This window comes from Chiloscyllium plagiosum, chromosome 28 (assembly GCF_004010195.1).
Source record: "Chiloscyllium plagiosum isolate BGI_BamShark_2017 chromosome 28, ASM401019v2, whole genome shotgun sequence".
NCBI classification, from domain to species: domain Eukaryota; kingdom Metazoa; phylum Chordata; class Chondrichthyes; order Orectolobiformes; family Hemiscylliidae; genus Chiloscyllium; species Chiloscyllium plagiosum.
The window spans coordinates 46047270-46065583 of NC_057737.1; the positions used below are offsets into that span (position 1 = coordinate 46047270).

Genomic DNA, 18314 nt, shown 5'->3' on the forward strand with positions numbered 1-18314 from the left:
TGAAACTATCGGTTTCAAATACTTTGTTTCAGGCACAAAAGTGCAGAAGTTCCTTTGTGTTAGACTAAAAGGGTTAGAACAGTATATAATGGGTTTTGGTTATGAAGGTCTCAGTTGATTCTGTGTGAGTTCTAAAGTGCCATTTTGTAAAACAATCCTGTTTTTTGGAGAAAGCAGAATAAAAGGTGCTCTGGAGATTTGCTCTATCCACATGCTCGATGGCAATCATGTATTGTTCAGGGATGCCTCGGTAGTTTACACAATGAATACTGTATACTCGGCTCTAGGATTTTCTTTGTAAAGCATTGAGAGCAGTTATTTTAATTTGGATCACAGTGTGGGGCATGTTTCCTTAACACCCATGAGAAGGCCATTTATCTTTATATCCAGGAACAAACAAAAAAACCTTAGTTTGGGGTGAGGAAGGATCAAAGGTTGCCTGAAAACAAAAGCCGGAGATTGAATGGTAATGTAGAACTACCTCAAGGTGATGGTGATTGGGTTTTGACTCGATTTGGTGGCTCGCCAAGCCTTGTAAATAAACCTGGAGTCTGCTATCCTGGCTACATATTTCACTGCGCTTCATGCAGCGAATCTGTTTCTAAATCTTTTCAACTCAGCTTTATTACTGTGTTCACTGTAATCCCACTGTTCTCCTTATGGTCCCACTGTAACTTTACCTTGTAATTCCCAAAGCATAAAGCACTGTCAAGGTGATGGTCAGGTTTCTTTCCGTTTATTCGGGTACCGTAGGTGGTGTTGGCTGGGCCAGCATTTATTGTCCATCCCTAGTTGCCCGTGAGGAGGAGGTGGTGAGCTGCTGTTTTGAACTGTTGCAGCCCGTGCCCTGTAGGCCGACCTACATTGGTACAAAGGATTTTGACCCAGCAACACTGAAGGAACAGTGATTTATTTCCAAGTAAGGATGGTGAGAGGCTTGGAGGGGAACTTACAGATGGTGGTGTTCCCACGTATTTGCTGCCCTTGTCCTTCTATGTGGTAGTGGTGGTGGATTTGGAAGGTGCAGTCTGAGGATCTTTGGTAAATTTCTGCAGTGCATCTTGTAAATGGTGCATTCTACTGCCACTGAGCATCAGTAGTGGAGGAAGTGACAGTCATTGAATATTTTAATGCAGATTTTTAAAATGGAATCGCTACAGTGTGGAAACAGTCCAACAAGTTCACACCGACCCTCAGAAGAGAAACCCACCTAGACTCACTCCCCTACTACTTCACATTTACACTAAATCACCTAACCTACACATCCCTGAACACTATGGGCAATTTAGCATGGCCAATTCACCTAACCTGCACATCTTTGGACTGTGGGAGGAAACCGGAGCACCCGGACGAAACCCACACAGACACTGGGAGAATGTGCAAACTCCATACAGACAGTCACCCAAGGCTGGAATCAAACCCGGGTCCCTGGCGCTGTGAGGCAGCCGTGCTAACCACTGAGCCACTGTGTCAGCCCATTTTTGACTAAGAAAAGTTGAAGAGTATTAGAGGTAGCTAGAAAAGTGAAGCTGAGGCTGCAACCAGATTAGCCATTATCTAATTGAATGATGAGCAGGCTTAAGGCTTAGAAAGGCCTATTCCTCCTCCTCCATGTGTATGTTCATATTTAAGTGCAAAATCAAGCATTTAAGTTTGAGCAGACTAATTTTTTTGAGATTCCTTACTCTCTGTTTCAGATATATTGGTTCTTATTGTTTTAATGTTATGCCTTGAGTGAAACAGAGTGTACTCGTGTTCTGTTTTCAATCTGTTTTATTTCCCATTTCCAGTGGCTGTGACCTCACCATGTTGAAGCCTCTCTGGCAACTTTTCACAAAGATGGAGAATACAACAAACCAAGACCAGGCTGGTGTTTCTATCCTTCCACCATTGCATCGAGCCCTGACTGAACTGTTCTTCATTGCAGAAAACCGAGCAGCGGTAAGATGAAGTACTTGTAGCAGTGTTTGTTAACAGTGTGTTACCACTGTGATCTCACTCGCACAGCCTTAAAAACACTTCACTACATGAGCAGATCAGAGACTGGGAACTCAGCAGTGGTTAACTCACTCCTTGACACCCCAAAGCCAGTCCACCATCTGTACAAGGCACATGTCAGGAGTGTGATGGAATACTCCTCATTGTCTGGGTCCATGCAGCTTCAGCAACATTCAAGAAGCTTGATGACCATCCAGGACAAAGCAGTCCATTTGATTAGCACCATATCCACTCCCTGCCCCACCAACACTCAGTAGCAGTAATGTGTATGATCTACACAATGCACTGCTGAAATTCACCAAAGATCCTCAGACAGCAACTTCCAAACCTACAGCCACTTCCATCTAGATGGACGCGAGCAGCAGATACATGGAAACATCACTGCCTTCAAGTTCTTCTCCAAGTTGCTCACTACCCTGTCTTGCTGTTCCATCCTTCGCTATCACTGAATCAAAATCCTGCAATAACATCTCTAATGGCATCATGGGTCTAACTACAGCACATGGACTGCACCAACCAGGTCAAAGCAGCCTGTTTGATTGGCACCCCATTCAACACCTTCAACTTGCTTTATATTACTTTTTGATGAGCTGTGAATATTGTTGACAACCCTATATTTGTTGCCCATCCCTAATTATCTTTGAACTGAGTGACTGAGCTGAGTAGACCATTTCAGGGGCCAGAATGTGGAGCATACTGCTACAGCGAGTAGTTGAGGCAAATCTCACATGGATTTAGGGGAAGCTTGGTATGTGTATGAGGGCGAAAAGAGTAGAAAGGTGTGTTGATAACCAAAAGGTGGTGGGTGAAGTCTGTACGGGAACATTGACCAACTGGTAGAATAGAGTTTGCCTATTTCTGTGCTGTGCTCAGAATGTAAGTATAGAACACAACTCCCCTTAACAGAACAAGTGTCTTTTTCCAATTGCAAAAATCATTTTTCATAATGCCTGATTTTTGTATTTGGACCTTTATTGTAATATTTTTACAGATTGAAATTGGAACAAAGACCATGTGAATTGACTTTTTCATACAAGTACACAATAGAGGTATTGTTAGTGGAGCTGTTCCCATGTAAAACAGAGTTAGATTGAATGATGAATTCAGTTTTACTCTCTTGAATAGTTAGACTCAGTAGAAACCCAGAATTGGATTGAATAGCATTTTAATTCTCTCAAATCAGCTTTACAGTCCTATTCATAATATCTACCAGCCAAACAGTTTGTATTATTTTAAGATCAACAAAATAACTTTCTTTAAATTAGCCACTTCAGTATCCAGTTTGTGTGTTGTTTTTTCAACGTGTTCGACCATTCTCTGTCACTTCTGTCTTTCTGTTGCTTTTTGTGTCACGTTGAGAGTGATTATGTTTCATTATAAACAGTGTGAACTGACCTCAAAATATTTGAGAAAATGTCATTCTGGAAGATTTAAATGTAGTTAAACATGGGGTTGTCACACTGTCAAAATATTAATTCTGCCGAGAATTGCCAGAGATTGTACAACATATGTAGCAGCTGGGCAGAATCTCTGAACAATTGCTCATCACTGAGAGAAAAAGAAGGCCTTGATTTCTCCCCCCAACCTCCTCAAGAGTTGTGAGGTGAGGAAGGTAGCTGACTCCTGGTTCCTCCTTGCTTTGAGAAGATGTTGGAACTTCAGCCATGGAAGAACAAAGTTGCTGAGAACTCGAGTGAGATAAGTAAAGAACACAATCATTTGGCCCCTCCAGCTTGCTCCACACTTCAATAAGGTCATGGTTGATCTGCTCGTAGTCTCAACTCCACGCTCCTGCTTCACCTTGATAATCCTTGACCACCGTGTTGATCAGATATCTTTCAAACTCAGCCTTGAATATATTCATTTACCCATTCTCCACGGAAGAGAATCCACAGACGCATGATCCTTTAAAAGAAAAGGATTCTCAACACTGTCACAAATGGGTCACCAGCCAATTTTCAGAGTGTGTTCTTAATTTTGATCTCTCCCACTATGGAGACATCCTTACAGTACCTACCTCAGGATCTTGTATGTTTCAATTAGATCACCTCATATCCTTCTAAATTCCGAATTGGCTCAATCTTTGCTCGTAACGTAACTTCTTCATTCCTTGACTCAGTGAAGTGAATCTTCTATGAGCAGCTAATAAAATGATACCCTTTCATTTAAGGAGTCTAAAACTGTATCAGGTTTCCAGATGTGGTCTCTCCAGTGCCTTATACAGCTGCAGTAAAACCACTTACTTCAACATTCCTTTTCCCTTGAAATAAACGACAGCGTTTGTGGGCAGCACGTGGCACAGTGGTTAGCACTGCTGCCTCACAGCGCCAGAGACCCGGGTTCAATTCCCGCCTCAGGCGACTGACTGTGTGGAGTTTGCACATTCTCCCCGTGTCTGCGTGGGTTTCCTCCGGGTGCTCTGGTTTCCTCCCACAGTCCAAAGATGTGCAGGTCAGGTGAATTGGCCATGCTAAATTGCCCGTAATGTTAGGTAAGGGGTACATGTAGGGGTATGGGTAGGTTGCGCTTTGGCGGGGCGGTGTGGACTTGTTGGGCCGAAGGGCCTGTTTCCACACTGTAAGTAATCTAATCTAAACCCAAAGCGTTCAGTTTGCCTTCCATACACCTGTGCACCAACATTTCTCATACTTCAAGGATATGGGATGAGCTTTTCTGTGCCACAGAAAGAAGTTGAGCTGAAATTTTAATGTTTTCAAGAAGGAGTTGGATATAATTATTAGGGCTAAAGGGCTCAAACAGTATGGGCTCACAGCAGGAACAAAGTACTAACTTGGATGATTGCCCATGATCATATTGAAAGGTGGAGCATGTTTAAAGGGCTGAATGGCCTACTCTCGCTCCACTTGTTTCTAAATGTTTGTGACTCATGGTCGAGGGCACCCACGCCCTTCTGTACCTCAGAATTCTGCATCCTGTCTCCATTTAAATAGTCCGCTGCTTTTTTGAATTTCCAATCAAAATGGACAAGTTCACGCCTTCCCGCATTATACTCCATTTACTAGAGTTTTGCACACTCATTTAACATGTCTTTATGTTTTCGATAGGACATAAATGCCTGCAATCTACTTTCCTATCTACCTTTGTGTCAGCAGGAGATTTAGCCACTATCCTTTCATCCAAGTCATTGATATAGAGTCATTGAGTTCTACAGCCTGGAGACAGGCCATTTGGCCCAAACTGGTACAATCCAACCAAATGTCCGTCCATGCTAACCCCATTTCCCTACACTTGGCCCATATCCATTTAGGTTGTACATAGTTGAGGATCTTTCACAAAAGTCTGAGTTGAGCATCTATGAATTGTTGCAAATTCTGTTGATAGAGACAGGGTGACTTTCACAACATAGTCCACTAAATAGTGAATGACTGCATTGAAATGCTCTGTGAAAATTCAATCTTAGATGTTTGCAACAGCAAAGTCTTCAATTGTGATTGACGAGGGAATTACCCAGGAGAAAGTGAGGACTGCAGATGTTTGAGATCACAGTCAAAGAGTGTGTCGCTGGAAAAGCACAGCTGGTCAGGCAGCATCCGAGGAGCAGGAGAATTGATGTTTTGAGCATAAGCCCTTCATCAGGAATGTGGCTTGTCGGCCAAGGGGGCTGAGTGATAAATAAGATGGACAGGTCGGACTGTTCAAGAGGGCAATGCTGAGTTGGAAGGTTGGATCTGGGATAAGGTGGGGGGAAGGGGAAATGGGAAAAGTGGTGAAATCCACATGGATCCCATGTGGTTGGAGGGTCCTATGGCAAACCAAATGCTTTTCATTTGGCCGGGCCTACTGAAGCGACTACTTGCAGTTGTGTTGCATTTTGAGTGCTGTGTCATTAACACCCAAGCTTTGTTTTTTTTTTCAAAAAAAAAAGCCTCGATCCACAACTGAAATATGTTTGAATAAGAGTCCAGTTCTGCTTATTGTATTGGCTGTTGTCAACCAACGCATGAAGCTGAATAATTTGATACGAGTTCAGAGTGCAAATTTGGAACAGATTAATCCAGTTTTAGCTTATCTCGATGTTCTGTTGTTCAATGTCCTTTCAGAAGATTAATGGAAAAAATGTGGAAATTAAATTCTAAATATAATCTATGGAATGTGAAAGCTAGTAATCTTTTAGCGTTTGCTAAAAGATAATCCAGTTCTTCGGCTTTCTGTCATTTAGAATTTCTTAAGCATCATTCTTTCTGAGTGATATCACCATTTGGAGAGGTTTTAAAAAAAAAACAGGTTTTTGTCCAAACACAACTTTGGGTGCAGCATGCACTATGGTTTATTTAATGTAATGGATCCATCCACAAATTAGGTTGGTGTATTTCTACAGCATTCACTGCTTTGTGCTTGAGGTTAAGATGAAAACAATACATGAAAAAAGGATGTTCACATTTCAGATTGCCAAACTAAATTGGATCTGTTTGGTTAGCGCTCTGGCCAGTGTGCTGTCTTTTTCTGTCTCTCGCTGTTAAAAATCCTGGCTTCAAACTAAGTGGAAGTTCATTACAATTGACTTCATTCCTTTCCCTATAATTCCTTCATTACTGACACCAAGTTTTATTCTTGCAAAACAAGGGAGGCTGTAAGCTGAGTCAGATTTCATTGTTTGGTTGTGGCGTTGGTATTCTCCTTAGTGTGTTGGTATTCCCACCTTCTGAAAATTACTTGATTTATTTGCCCTTTATAGGGAGGCTGTAAGCTGAGTCAGATTTCATTGGTTGTGGCGTTGGTATTCTCCTTAGTGTGTTGGTATTCCCACCTTCTGAAAATTACTTGATTTATTTGCCCTTTATTCTCCGCCCCGGCCACATCTGTGACATTTCCAGGCAGCCATTGTGAGCTCAATGTTTTTTTCTTAGACCTATTGGCAATGGATAACTGGCAGAGCAAGGCAGTTGCTGGGGAGACCGGTCTATTGTCTGGACCCTGCCTGGTAATCTGCCTTAGTATGTGGAGTTAGAGAATCCCGACCAGAATGCTGCCTCCTGTTGTGAGGTGAGAGTGTGTACCAGCACATCACATTTATGCTTCCTCACAAAGTCATCCCGCTTGAGTTCATGCCTCACAGAGGAGGCGCATTCTTCTGCACCCCCACCCCAAACTTCTGAAAGCAAGAGCTTGACTTGCTTTATGAAAGTGTTACCTCATTAATCCCATTCTTGCTGTCTTTTCTCTTTACCCTGAATCTCTTAAATATTTATTCATTTCTATTCCCAGCACTGTTTGAGGAAAGTCATTTCCTATTCTGAGACCCTCCATATATGTATTTGAACAGAAGGCCGGGGAATCATTTCTCCTGTTTAACTTATCAAAAGCCCTGCATAGTGTTGGAGTACTCTATCTAACATCCCCCTGCCTGCAGCATCTCTTTTTAATGTTTCACTGAGGAATGTGAAAATCCACCTTTTCATCTCTGACAATGCTCATGAACACCTTGGATCTGCTTTGCTCCACAACTGCCTCCATGTGACAGCTAGAACCAATTCAAAGAAGGAACCTTAACAGCACTCGCTTAGCAACCAGGGGCAACATACACGCTAGCAACGAGCCTGTGAAATCTGCATTTTCTTATTTATCTTCCCATACTAACTAACTTCCTTTGGAACTCTTTAAGTACTAAAATGTAAGTAATAGATTATCTGGTTTCCAGATAATCCTAATGGATTTGATTGTATTTAAAGACCCAGTGAAGAAAGGTAGTTTAAATTGAATAAGGATTGGCTGAAAGGCATGAACTGCTACCTTTTTGTAGTAAAGCATACTGGTGGCTGTTCAGGGGAAGTGTTTGTAAACCACAGCATCTTGTACAGCTCCGTTTCCAATGTGGGAGTGAGCTTCCTTTAGCCTTAAAGGAGAACAAGCCTAATTGTGGATTGTACCAAGAAGCATTTTATTTATACCTTTTTAATCGGATTCCTTTGAAAACAAACTGGTTTAGTGTATTCGTATTTTAGGTGTTCATACTTCTCTAGTTGGTGGAATTTTGCTTTTAATTTATAAATATTGTAGAAGTGTAAATTCAAATAATACACCTGCAAGTCTTTCTGCTCATGTAAATATTGATGTGTGTTAATGTGCTATGTAAAATCTCCCCGGTTCGAACCGGTTGCTTGACTTCCTGGTGTTTTGCGAGCCTTTCAAACACTGAATTTCCTTTTCAGCCAGCAAGTGCTAGCTTGCAGTTGAAGTGTCAAAGAAAGGCTTTAATGTGCAAAGAACACAGTACCCAGTGAATGCCAGAGCCACTAGCACAAGCAGATGGGATGTTGGCTGTGTTAGATTGGCGTTGGGAAACCACTGTTTTAATTGAAACTAACCAGAGTGTGCAAACAGTACTGAATGCACACACAACTTTACAAAAAAAATATCTCGATAGAATAATGCCCCTGTCTCTGTTCCTGGAATTCACTCCCCTGACTCCTCACCCTCGTCAATAAGTGAGGCTGTTGCAATATATTAGCTCCTTTCTATCACTTGTATCTCAGATACTGCACTACCATTAGTGAGCTGAGCCCAGATAGCGAAAGTTTATTATTGCCATACTACAGTGGAAAAAAATTATACATAAGACCATGTGAGGAGGAATTGGAAAAATGTTGGTTCAGGTTAGATGCCATATTGTCATATTGATTAAAGTAGAATTTTACCACTAAAGCAGACCATTTTGCCTTTTCTTTGACTGCATTAATGCTCTCTCTTCTCCCAACTCAATTTACCTCACTCTATTTAGATTAGATTAGATTACAGTGTGGAAACAGGCCCTTCGGCCCAACAAGTCCACACCGACCCACCGAAGCAAAACCCACCCATTCCCCTACATTTACCCCTTACCTAACACTACGGGCAATTTAGCATGGTCAATTCACCTGACCCTGCACATCTTTGGACTGTGGGAGGAAACCGGAGCACCAGGAGGAAACCCACGCAGACACAGGGAGAACGTGCAAACTCCACACAGTCAGTCGCCTGAGGCGGGAATTGAACCCGGGTCTCTGGCGCTGTGAGGCAGCAGTGCTAACCACTGTGCCACCGTGCCGATCAACCTATTCTTCTATACTTTCCTCCTTCAGACTGTACAGCTTTACCTTAACTGTGTCTGTGTGGCTCCACATTCTAGTCATTCTCTGGGTGAAGAAGCTTCTCCTGGTATTCCGATTGGGTTTATTAATGACTATCTTTCACCTTGCACAAGTGGAAACTTCTATTTTTACCACACCAAACTCCTTCTTCATTTAGTTGATTGCAAATGAATTGTCTTTTCTTTGTGCAGCTCCTGATTATGCAATATCTTAATGTTTCTTATCGTACGCAGGAACGTGGTGTGCTGCACGACTATTTTGTGGCCTTAACCACAGAAGATCACATCCAGCGCTGTGTCATGCAGGTGAGAATCCTTTGTATCTCTTGCAAAGTGATTTGTGAGTGTGAAAGGTTGCTGCCAAAATATTACCTAAATACTGCGCAAGTCTGACTTAAGCATGTTACATAGGGGAGACAGGACGCCAACTCGCAGAACATTTCAGGGACCATCCCTGAGACACATGCACTAAACAACCCCGCCACACTTTAACTCCCCCTCCCACTCTGCCAAGGCCATGCAAGTCCTGGGTTACCTCCACTGCCAGATCCAAGCTACCTGACGCCTGGAGGAGGAGCGCCTCATCTGACACCTTGGGACCCTCCAACCACACTGCATCAACATCTACTTCAGTAGTCCAAATCCAACCCCCGTGTGCAGGTGCTCCCCCCCCCACCCACGCACATCAAACCCCATCCCAGATCCAACCCGGTACCACTCTCTTGACCTGTTCTAACTGTCCATCTTCCTTCCCATCTATCCGCTCCACCCTCCCCTCTAACCTACCACCTTTTCCCCACCTCCATCTACCTATCGCCTTCCCAGCTAACCCCCGCCCCCAAATTCCTGATGAAGGGCTTATGCCCGAAATGTTGACTCTCCTGCTCCTCGGATGCTGCCTGACCTGCTGTGCTTTTCCAGCGCCAGACTTTTCAACTCTGATCTCCAGCATCTGCAGCCCTCACTTTCTCCCTGTTATCTCTGAGGCGACTGTTTTTCCTTTAGTTTACTTTGAAGACCATTCATTTAAAAATGCTTGTTCCAGTGGTCCATTGTTATGTTGCTTCCCTGTCTGGTACCTGTTTATGAATATTTAGTCTCCTGTCTGAGATATCGTGCTGAATAATTTCAGAGATCTGACTTTCAAGTCCGCAGGGTCACAACTGCAACCCAAAACACTTGAGAGCAGGTGAACCTTGGTGACCTTTGTATTTAAGAGCTGAGTTCATTCCAGTGGGGGGGGAGGGGGGTTGTTGACTTCTCAACAGGCAAAGACTCCAGAAGGGAAAAGTAAAGCTGATGTTTGTGCTAAATTATGGATTTACACAAAAAAGCTAGTATAAATCTCAAATGTTTTGTTGTCTAATTCAACTTATGGATATCAGTGTATGAAACAGTGTTATTGCTATCACTGGAGTTGCCATGTACCAGAAACTGATCTGGATTCACCTATATGAACAACTCCTGAGCTAGGAATATTGCAGTGAGAACTCATCTTCTGACTCTCCAAAGCCTGTTTGCCATCTACACAACACAGGTCAGGAGTACGATGGAAGTCTCCCCATTCAGCTTGATGATTGCAGCTCCACCAATAAAGAGGTTCAGCACCATCCAGGGCAAATTTAGTTCGCTTGATTAGCACCCCATTCATCGCTTTTAATGTGGACTTCCTTCACTAACTATGTACAATGGCTGCAGTGTATACCATCAACAAACTGCACTGCAGTAGCTCACCCAGGCTCCTTTAAAAGCACGATCCAAGACCATAAACTCCACCACTAAGCCAGCAGATGCACAAAAACACCCATATCTGCAGGTGGCCCTCCCAGCCGCTCACCACTCTAACCTGGTACTTTATTGCTGTTTCTTCACTGTCATTTGAGTTAAAAACCTGGAATTCTGTCCTTAATTGCATGAGTACCATACTGAATGAACTGCAGTGGTTCAAGAAGGCAGCTCCCCATCACCTTCTCCAGGGTAACTAGGGCCAGGCCATAGATTCTGGCCCAGTCAGCAATGCCCACATCCTAGGAAGACATAAAAGAAACTACGGCAGCTGGATTGCAGTGGTTCAAGAAGGCAATTCACTCCTGTTTTTTCAAGGGGAGCTAGGGATCAGCTAGGGACAACGATGTTCAGAACACAATATATTTTTCACAATGTTCAGAAAGAATCCAATACTGTAATCATACATTTCTTCTGTACACTAAGAATGTTCTTGAAATGGGAAAACAAGCTATTCAGACTCATCATTTTCATAATTATATTGAGGGTATAAATCTATTTCTGTTCATTCTGAGAGTATTCATGCTTCCTCTATTATTTTTTAATAAATCACACACCTGGTTATAATCCAAGAGGTTTATTTGCCTTATAAGGTCTAACGATCTAACACTTCACAACTACCTGATGAAGGAGCGTCGCTCCGAAAGCTAGTGCTTCCAGATAAATCTGTTGGACTAAAACCTGGTGATTTTTAACTTTGTACTCCCCAGTCCAACACCGGCACCACCCCATCCGTCCAACACCAGCACCGGCACATCCCCATCCGTCCAACACCAGCACCGGCACATCCCCATCCGTCCAACACCAGCACCGGCACATCCCCATCCGTCCAACACCAGCACCGGCACATCCCCATCCGTCCAACACCAGCACCGGCACATCCCCATCCGTCCAACACCAGCACCGGCACATCCCCATCCGTCCAACACCAGCACCGGCACATCCCCATCCGTCCAACACCAGCACCGGCACATCCCCATCCGTCCAACACCAGCACCGGCACATCCCCATCCGTCCAACACCAGCACCGGCACATCCCCATCCGTCCAACACCAGCACCGGCACATCCCCATCCGTCCAACACCAGCACCGGCACATCCCCATCCGTCCAACACCAGCACCGGCACATCCCCATCCGTCCAACACCAGCACCGGCACATCCCCATCCGTCCAACACCAGCACCGGCACATCCCCATCCGTCCAACACCAGCACCGGCACATCCCCATCCGTCCAACACCAGCACCGGCACATCCCCATCCGTCCAACACCAGCACCGGCACATCCCCATCCGTCCAACACCAGCACCGGCACATCCCCATCCGTCCAACACCAGCACCGGCACATCCCCATCCGTCCAACACCAGCACCGGCACATCCCCATCCGCCGGCACCAGCCCATCCGTCCCAACACCGGCACCAGCCCATCCGTCCCAACACCGGCACCAGCCCATCCGTCCTAACACCGGCACCAGCCCATCCGTCCGGCACCGGCACCTCCCCATCCGTCCCAACACCGGCACCAGCCCATCCGTCCCAACACCGGCACCAGCCCATCCGTCACAACACCGGCACCAGCCCATCCCCGTCCGTCCCAACACCGGCACCTCCCCGTCCGTCCCAACACCGGCACCTCCCCATCCGTCCTCTGTTATTAAGCACCTGGCCTGCAGCAGCCTGGGAACTGAATGGGCTGGAAGAGTAGACGTGTGTCTGTCCTCGGGCAGTGCTCTATCTTGTTGTTCCAGTAAGTTATCCCATTACGCAATGTGCTGCACCTCCCTTCAGTTTAAGCAGCTTGGCTTTGGGAACACACAAACAAAAAACAAATTCTGGTCTTGTATTTAGTCCGTGTTGCAGCTGATCCCTTATTTCAGTCTCATGTAAGATTCTAGGAGCACATACAACCTCAAATTGTACCGTTAGAGAAAGTAACTTGGATTTGTAAAGCTCTCTGGGTCATCCCAAATGGTTCCATGGCCAGCTAAAGTATTTCTAAAACATGTGCAGGGAAACATTGGCATAATATTATCTACAAGGTCCTTCAAGTAATCGTAAAGTCCACAGCTGTGTCGCAAACATTGTGCTGTTGCTATGGCTGGGATTTAACAAAACAGCATCAGAAATTGAGGGAGTTTTCAGGAAGATTCTTAGATTGAGCATGGAGCTGAAAGAGGTAAGTTAAATTGGTAATTGTACAGTTACACATTTCATGAAGGAGAATAGTGAGGGTTGAGAGTAAATGCTGAATGACATTACCCTGAAGAACACGAGTGCATTATTTATTTGGACCCTGAAACCGCTATCGCCAGTAAATGAAACCAACTTGCAATAGCAGTTTCAGGGTCGAGAGTATAAAAGTATAAAACTAAAAGTTTTAGTATAAAGTATAAAACTAAAAAAGCAGTAAATTCGTACAAGACTGAAATCTTTGTCACTAAACTTCAAGTAAAATGGTTGCTATTTATTGCCTATTTAAGGCCTTTAACTCACCTCCACTGTCATTGCCTGTGACTGCCCAGGCCATAATGAGATTCGAAAGGCTGATTTATTTTTTTTTAATAACTCAGTTGAAATGTTAGACAAGAATACATCATTAGGGGGATGCCCTGCATACATTGGGGGACACTCCACCCCAAAATCATGTCTTCCCCTCATCATTTCTCTTCACCTGGCCCCCAAACCCTGGCCACATTGAACTAGTCAACATGGCATGGTGGCTCAGTGGTTAGCACTGCTGCCTCGCAGCTCCGTGTAGAGTTTGCACATTCTCCCCATGTTTATGTGAGTCCGGGTGCTTCGGTATCCTCCTACAGTCCAAAGATGTGCAGGTTAGGTGAATTGGCCATGCTAAATTGCCCATTGTGTTCAGGGATGTATAGGTTCAGTGCATTAGTCAGGGGTAAATATAGGGTAGGAGAATGGCTTACTCTTTGGAGGGTTGGTGTGGACTTGTTGGGCTGAAGGTCCTGTTTCCATTCTGTAGGAATTCTAATTCTAGTCCCCATCCTCCCTCGGCTCCCAAATTCCTTGTCAAATATACCTCCTCATGTTTTCTTCATTCCGGGGTTTGCTTGCAGTTCCAGCTGTGACCACTACTCAGTCATGGTGCTGGTGGGACTGTCATTGTTGTTGTTGCCCACATTTCTCTCTCTGTGGCTACGGGTGGCTTGTTTAATGCCAGTTAATTCAGGACCAATGATCCTTTGTTGGGGAGGGGGTGGTTTGGGGTGGTGGGAATGTGGTTTGGGCAGGGGGGAAGTGGCATGTCTAGATTCCTGGAAGGAGAGTCAGCCCCATTTAGTCTTGCTGTTCTTCTGGTAGTTTGAGTTTCATAAATGTATTTCATTTATTTTCAAATGAAAAAGGTACAAAGGTGTACCTTCTGGAGCTGCTTGAGATCTTGGGAAATGTAGACCGAGGAAAGGTCTTCATTGACTCGAAATGTTAGCTCTCTTTGACTTGCTGCCTGACTGGCTGAGCTCTTCATTCAGTAATGTCTGAGAGTGGCTCTCAGGAGACTGTGGTTCTGTTGACAATGTTAGCTGTGTTTGGGCCTGCTGCGAAGTGCTGAATTAAAATTGTGCAGGTTCGAATACACACCCAGCAAGGCCAGTGAGCAAGAGTAGAGGCCAGTAAGGGAAAGGGATCCCCAGCTGAACGGAGAAGAATCTTCAAAAGTCTAATTGTCAGATCACCTGTAATAACAGAAACTTTAAAATGCTTTCAAATAAGGAGTTGAGCAATTTAAACAGCCAGCATTCCCTTTAACCTGCATAAACTAACAGAGCTCTGGAGTTTGTTAGCCAAGCCTACAAAATACTAGTAGATTATACAAATATATTCAACTGAAAATGGCTAAGCGATAATTAAGAGCTGCATTAGGCCAGAATCTGCTCCGCTTTCTCTTTTCTACTATGCGTTACCTCCCTGTCAGCCAATGGCTCTGATTTAAAGTTGTCGTTGTTTTTGTCATCCTAATGTTTTGACCCATTTTGTAGCTCCTCTTTCCTCCCCTGTCTACCTACATGTGTTCAGTCATGTATTCCAGCACTGGCATTCCATCACAACATCTGTCCACCTGTTATTCTCCTTCAAGATCAAAAGCATAACTTCTCAACAAACTTTGTTCCACCAAAGTTCCTCCAATCTTTAATATCTGTTTTTAAAATATGTTAATGGCACTATATAAATGGGATTGTTTTTATTCCCCTGGCGTTTGTTAAAGTGCAGAATTGGACCATTTGCAATTTTTTCTGAAAAGTTTATCAAAAGGAATTATTCACTATGAATGTGTTTTTTATGTCAAATATTTTTATTTGAAAAGCAAGCCCTGCTGTTATCAAGGTAATTCCCTTGGGAGGCTGACTGACAGCTGGGAACTGCACACATTAATCCAAGGTGCTTCCTTGTTTGTTAAATTTAATTTCCTCAAATAAGTAGCTCATTTATGGTGGCTGTTTAAACAGATATAAGAAAAATCGATAAATTGATCAGGCAGGATGGTAGAGCTGTACTTTTTAAAGCAGTTTCTCTCCAAAGGAGACAGACTCTGACTTGATTTATATGAAGAGTGATGTTGATCTCTGATATAAATACGATAGCTTTTAAACATTTCTTTGTAGTGAGCTGCTTGTTGCTTATTCAGAGGTTACATTTTAAGAGTACGGAGCTAGGAGTAATGGATATATTGAGCTTGGCCTTAAAACTAACGTTATAAGTTCATGCACAAAATCAAAGGAGGTTTGGATTCAACATTAGAGTGGAATGTAATTGAAAATTTTTCCAAATTCTTTTAAAAGTACAGACAAAAAGCTACCAGATCCTGTTTGAGCTGAGCATGTGCTACTAGCTGCTTTTGCATTTATGTAGAGTCATTCCCAATCAAGGAAACGGGCCTTCAAACACTTCCCAGCCGAATATGTGCTTGGAGCTGGACTGCAGGCAACGTGGCAGCTGATTGTCACACAGCAAGCCCTGAGAAATAACAATGCCAAAATGAATGGTTTGAGCTTTGGTCATAGTGCCAACTTCTGGAGCGTGGGTTTGGGTGGGCTCCTTGCTGAGATGTTTGTATTATCGACAGCCATGGGTGAGGTGCCCGAAGGTTGGAGGTTGGCAGCTGTGTTGTCATTATTTAAGAAAGGCTATAAGGAACATAAGGTTGCAGGTGCATAGTTCCTTGAAAATAGGTAGAGGGGGTGGTGAAGGAGGAGTTTGGCACACTTGCCTTCATTGGTCAGTGCATTGAGTACAGGAGTTGGGATATCATGTTGTGGCTGTACAGGACATTGGTTGGGCCAGTGTTGGAGTACTGCATTCAATTCTGGTCTCAGTCCGATAGGAAGGATGTTGTTAAACTTGAGAGGATTCAGAAAAGATTAACAAAGATATTGCTGGCACTGGTGGGTTTGAGCTATAGGGAGAGGCTGGGGTTATTTTCCCTGGAGTGTCAGAGGCTGAGGGGTGACCTTTTAGTTGTTTATAAAATCATGAGGGGCATGGAGAGGGTAAATAGACAAGGTCTTTTTCCCAGGCTAGGGGAATCCAAAAACTAGAAGGCACACTTGAAGTGAGAGGGAAAAGACTTAAAAGGGACGTGAGGGGCAACTTTATCACACAGAGGGTGGTGCGTGTATGAATGAGCATCTGGATGGGTATGTGAATAAGAAGGGTTTAGAGGGATATGGGTCAAATGCTGGCAAATGGGACTAGATCAGTTTAGAATCTGTGGTCGGTGCAGTCGAGTTGGACTGAAGGGCTGTAGGACTCTGACTGCAAAGTTGATGGTGTTCCTAATGAAGAGATTTCATTCTTTTTCAGGGACTGAAGAATATTGCTGCCATCAGTCTTGCGGTTAACTATCAGAATAAGGCTACCAGGTTTTTGAATGATCAGTCAACATCACAAACCAAGCCCGCTTAATGAAGTTCACGGCATCGTCAGACTACTGAGTGTCGGCGGGGCTCAGACAAGCAGGCACCTTAGAGTTACACCACGCAGCAACTGACTGTTCAGATGTACTCCAATGCGCACTTTCTGAAGTGGGACCTGCTTGTTCTCCTTCCCTGTTTCTCTCCCTCCTCTTCCATGCACTGTGATGGCCCCCTCCCCCCTCCCCACCCCCACCCCCACCTCCACCTCATGAATGCTCCCAGGGTTCCACATTGACAGAAATTCAGACTTCCTTCCTCATCCCTGATGGTGGATTAAGATCCCTGTCCGTTGACTAGCGGCTTCTGTTGCAAGTGCTTTCCACCAAGTTGTTTTTTAATCTGTGTTCAACATCTGACTGTAACTTGGGGACAAAATAAAGATAAACTTAACTTGGCCACTACCCCCTTAGAACTGCTAATAGATTATCTAGAATTGAAATTCATGTGGAATTGGTCATTTATATTTGGCACTGAAGTTATGGATTTTGCTGCTGGTTGGTTGAATTTTACTGTACAGGGAGGTTAACGATCCTTTTAAAGAAGGTAATCTCCTATTTTCACATGTACCAAAGTAGGAATTTTTGTCAGCTGGCAGGTGCTCACTCAGTTCATCATTTAAGTGTCTTGCTGGGATAAACCGCAGGTTGGAAAGGTCTTGGAATCACCTAATCATCAGGCAGTACAACATTTGACCAAGTCTTCAAGTTCCCAGTTGTCCTAACCATTCCCTCCCTCAACCCCACAACTGTAAAAACCCTGTAACTCGACAATACTGGCTTGACATCTGTTGAATCTGTCATAGAGGATGTGTAATTTTCATTTAATTACTACAGCTTTTTTTTTTTAATTTAAGTTAGTTTAGCTTACTGTGCCATTTCTAACTTTGTACTCCTTTCTAAAGCAGAGCTTTCTTTTTTGCTTCCATCTCCTTCCCCCTCGGAGTCCTCCCTCGCCCACCAATTCCAATGCTGCATAGAATTCTGAATGTATAATGCTGTTGATATTATGTGATGCGGGTACCAATTATGCAGTTAAAAATAATGGACAAGTTTAAAATATTCACTCAGTTGTAATATTTGCTGAGCTGTTTTAAATAATATGCCAACTTGGTAATGTTCAATAAAATAGAAATGAACAAACGTGCAATTTGTTTCTTTTAACATGAAAGTTGGAAATTTGAAGACCACTTGAATCATTAAATAACACAATGTGTCAAGGGAGGCATGAGTTTAATGCAAATTTTGCAATAACATGCTGGAATTGAGGGGAAGGCAAAAGGATAGAAAAGGGAAGTGAGTGTCCTTGGTGAATGAATATATTGCTAATAAAACACAAAGTGTTTAAGTTAAAGTCAAAGTCAGACAGTATCTTTTGAAAAGAGGATGATGAATCAGTAACATGGAAACTTGGCTTTCAACAACCCAAGAACAAGTAGCAAATACTTAAGTTGTGAAGTGTAGGATGATGACCACTTTGCATATCTGCATGGGAAATATGCTAAAAGAGATT

At 43.6% G+C, this 18314-nt stretch overlaps 1 protein-coding gene across 3 annotated transcripts in view; it reads left to right on the forward strand.

Moving 5' to 3' along the window:
* zzef1 (zinc finger, ZZ-type with EF hand domain 1) overlaps positions 1 to 17944 on the forward strand; it is a 259977-nt gene extending 242033 nt beyond the window's left edge. For all 3 annotated transcript variants that reach the window (XM_043718816.1, XM_043718818.1, XM_043718817.1), the window contains 3 exons: positions 1791 to 1941; positions 9320 to 9391; positions 16693 to 17944. In XM_043718816.1, coding sequence (XP_043574751.1) covers positions 1791 to 1941; positions 9320 to 9391; positions 16693 to 16794 — 325 coding nt within the window. In that variant the 3' untranslated portion in view covers positions 16795 to 17944. The remainder of the gene's footprint in view (positions 1 to 1790; positions 1942 to 9319; positions 9392 to 16692) is intronic.
* Positions 17945 to 18314: the final 370 nt, after the last annotated feature.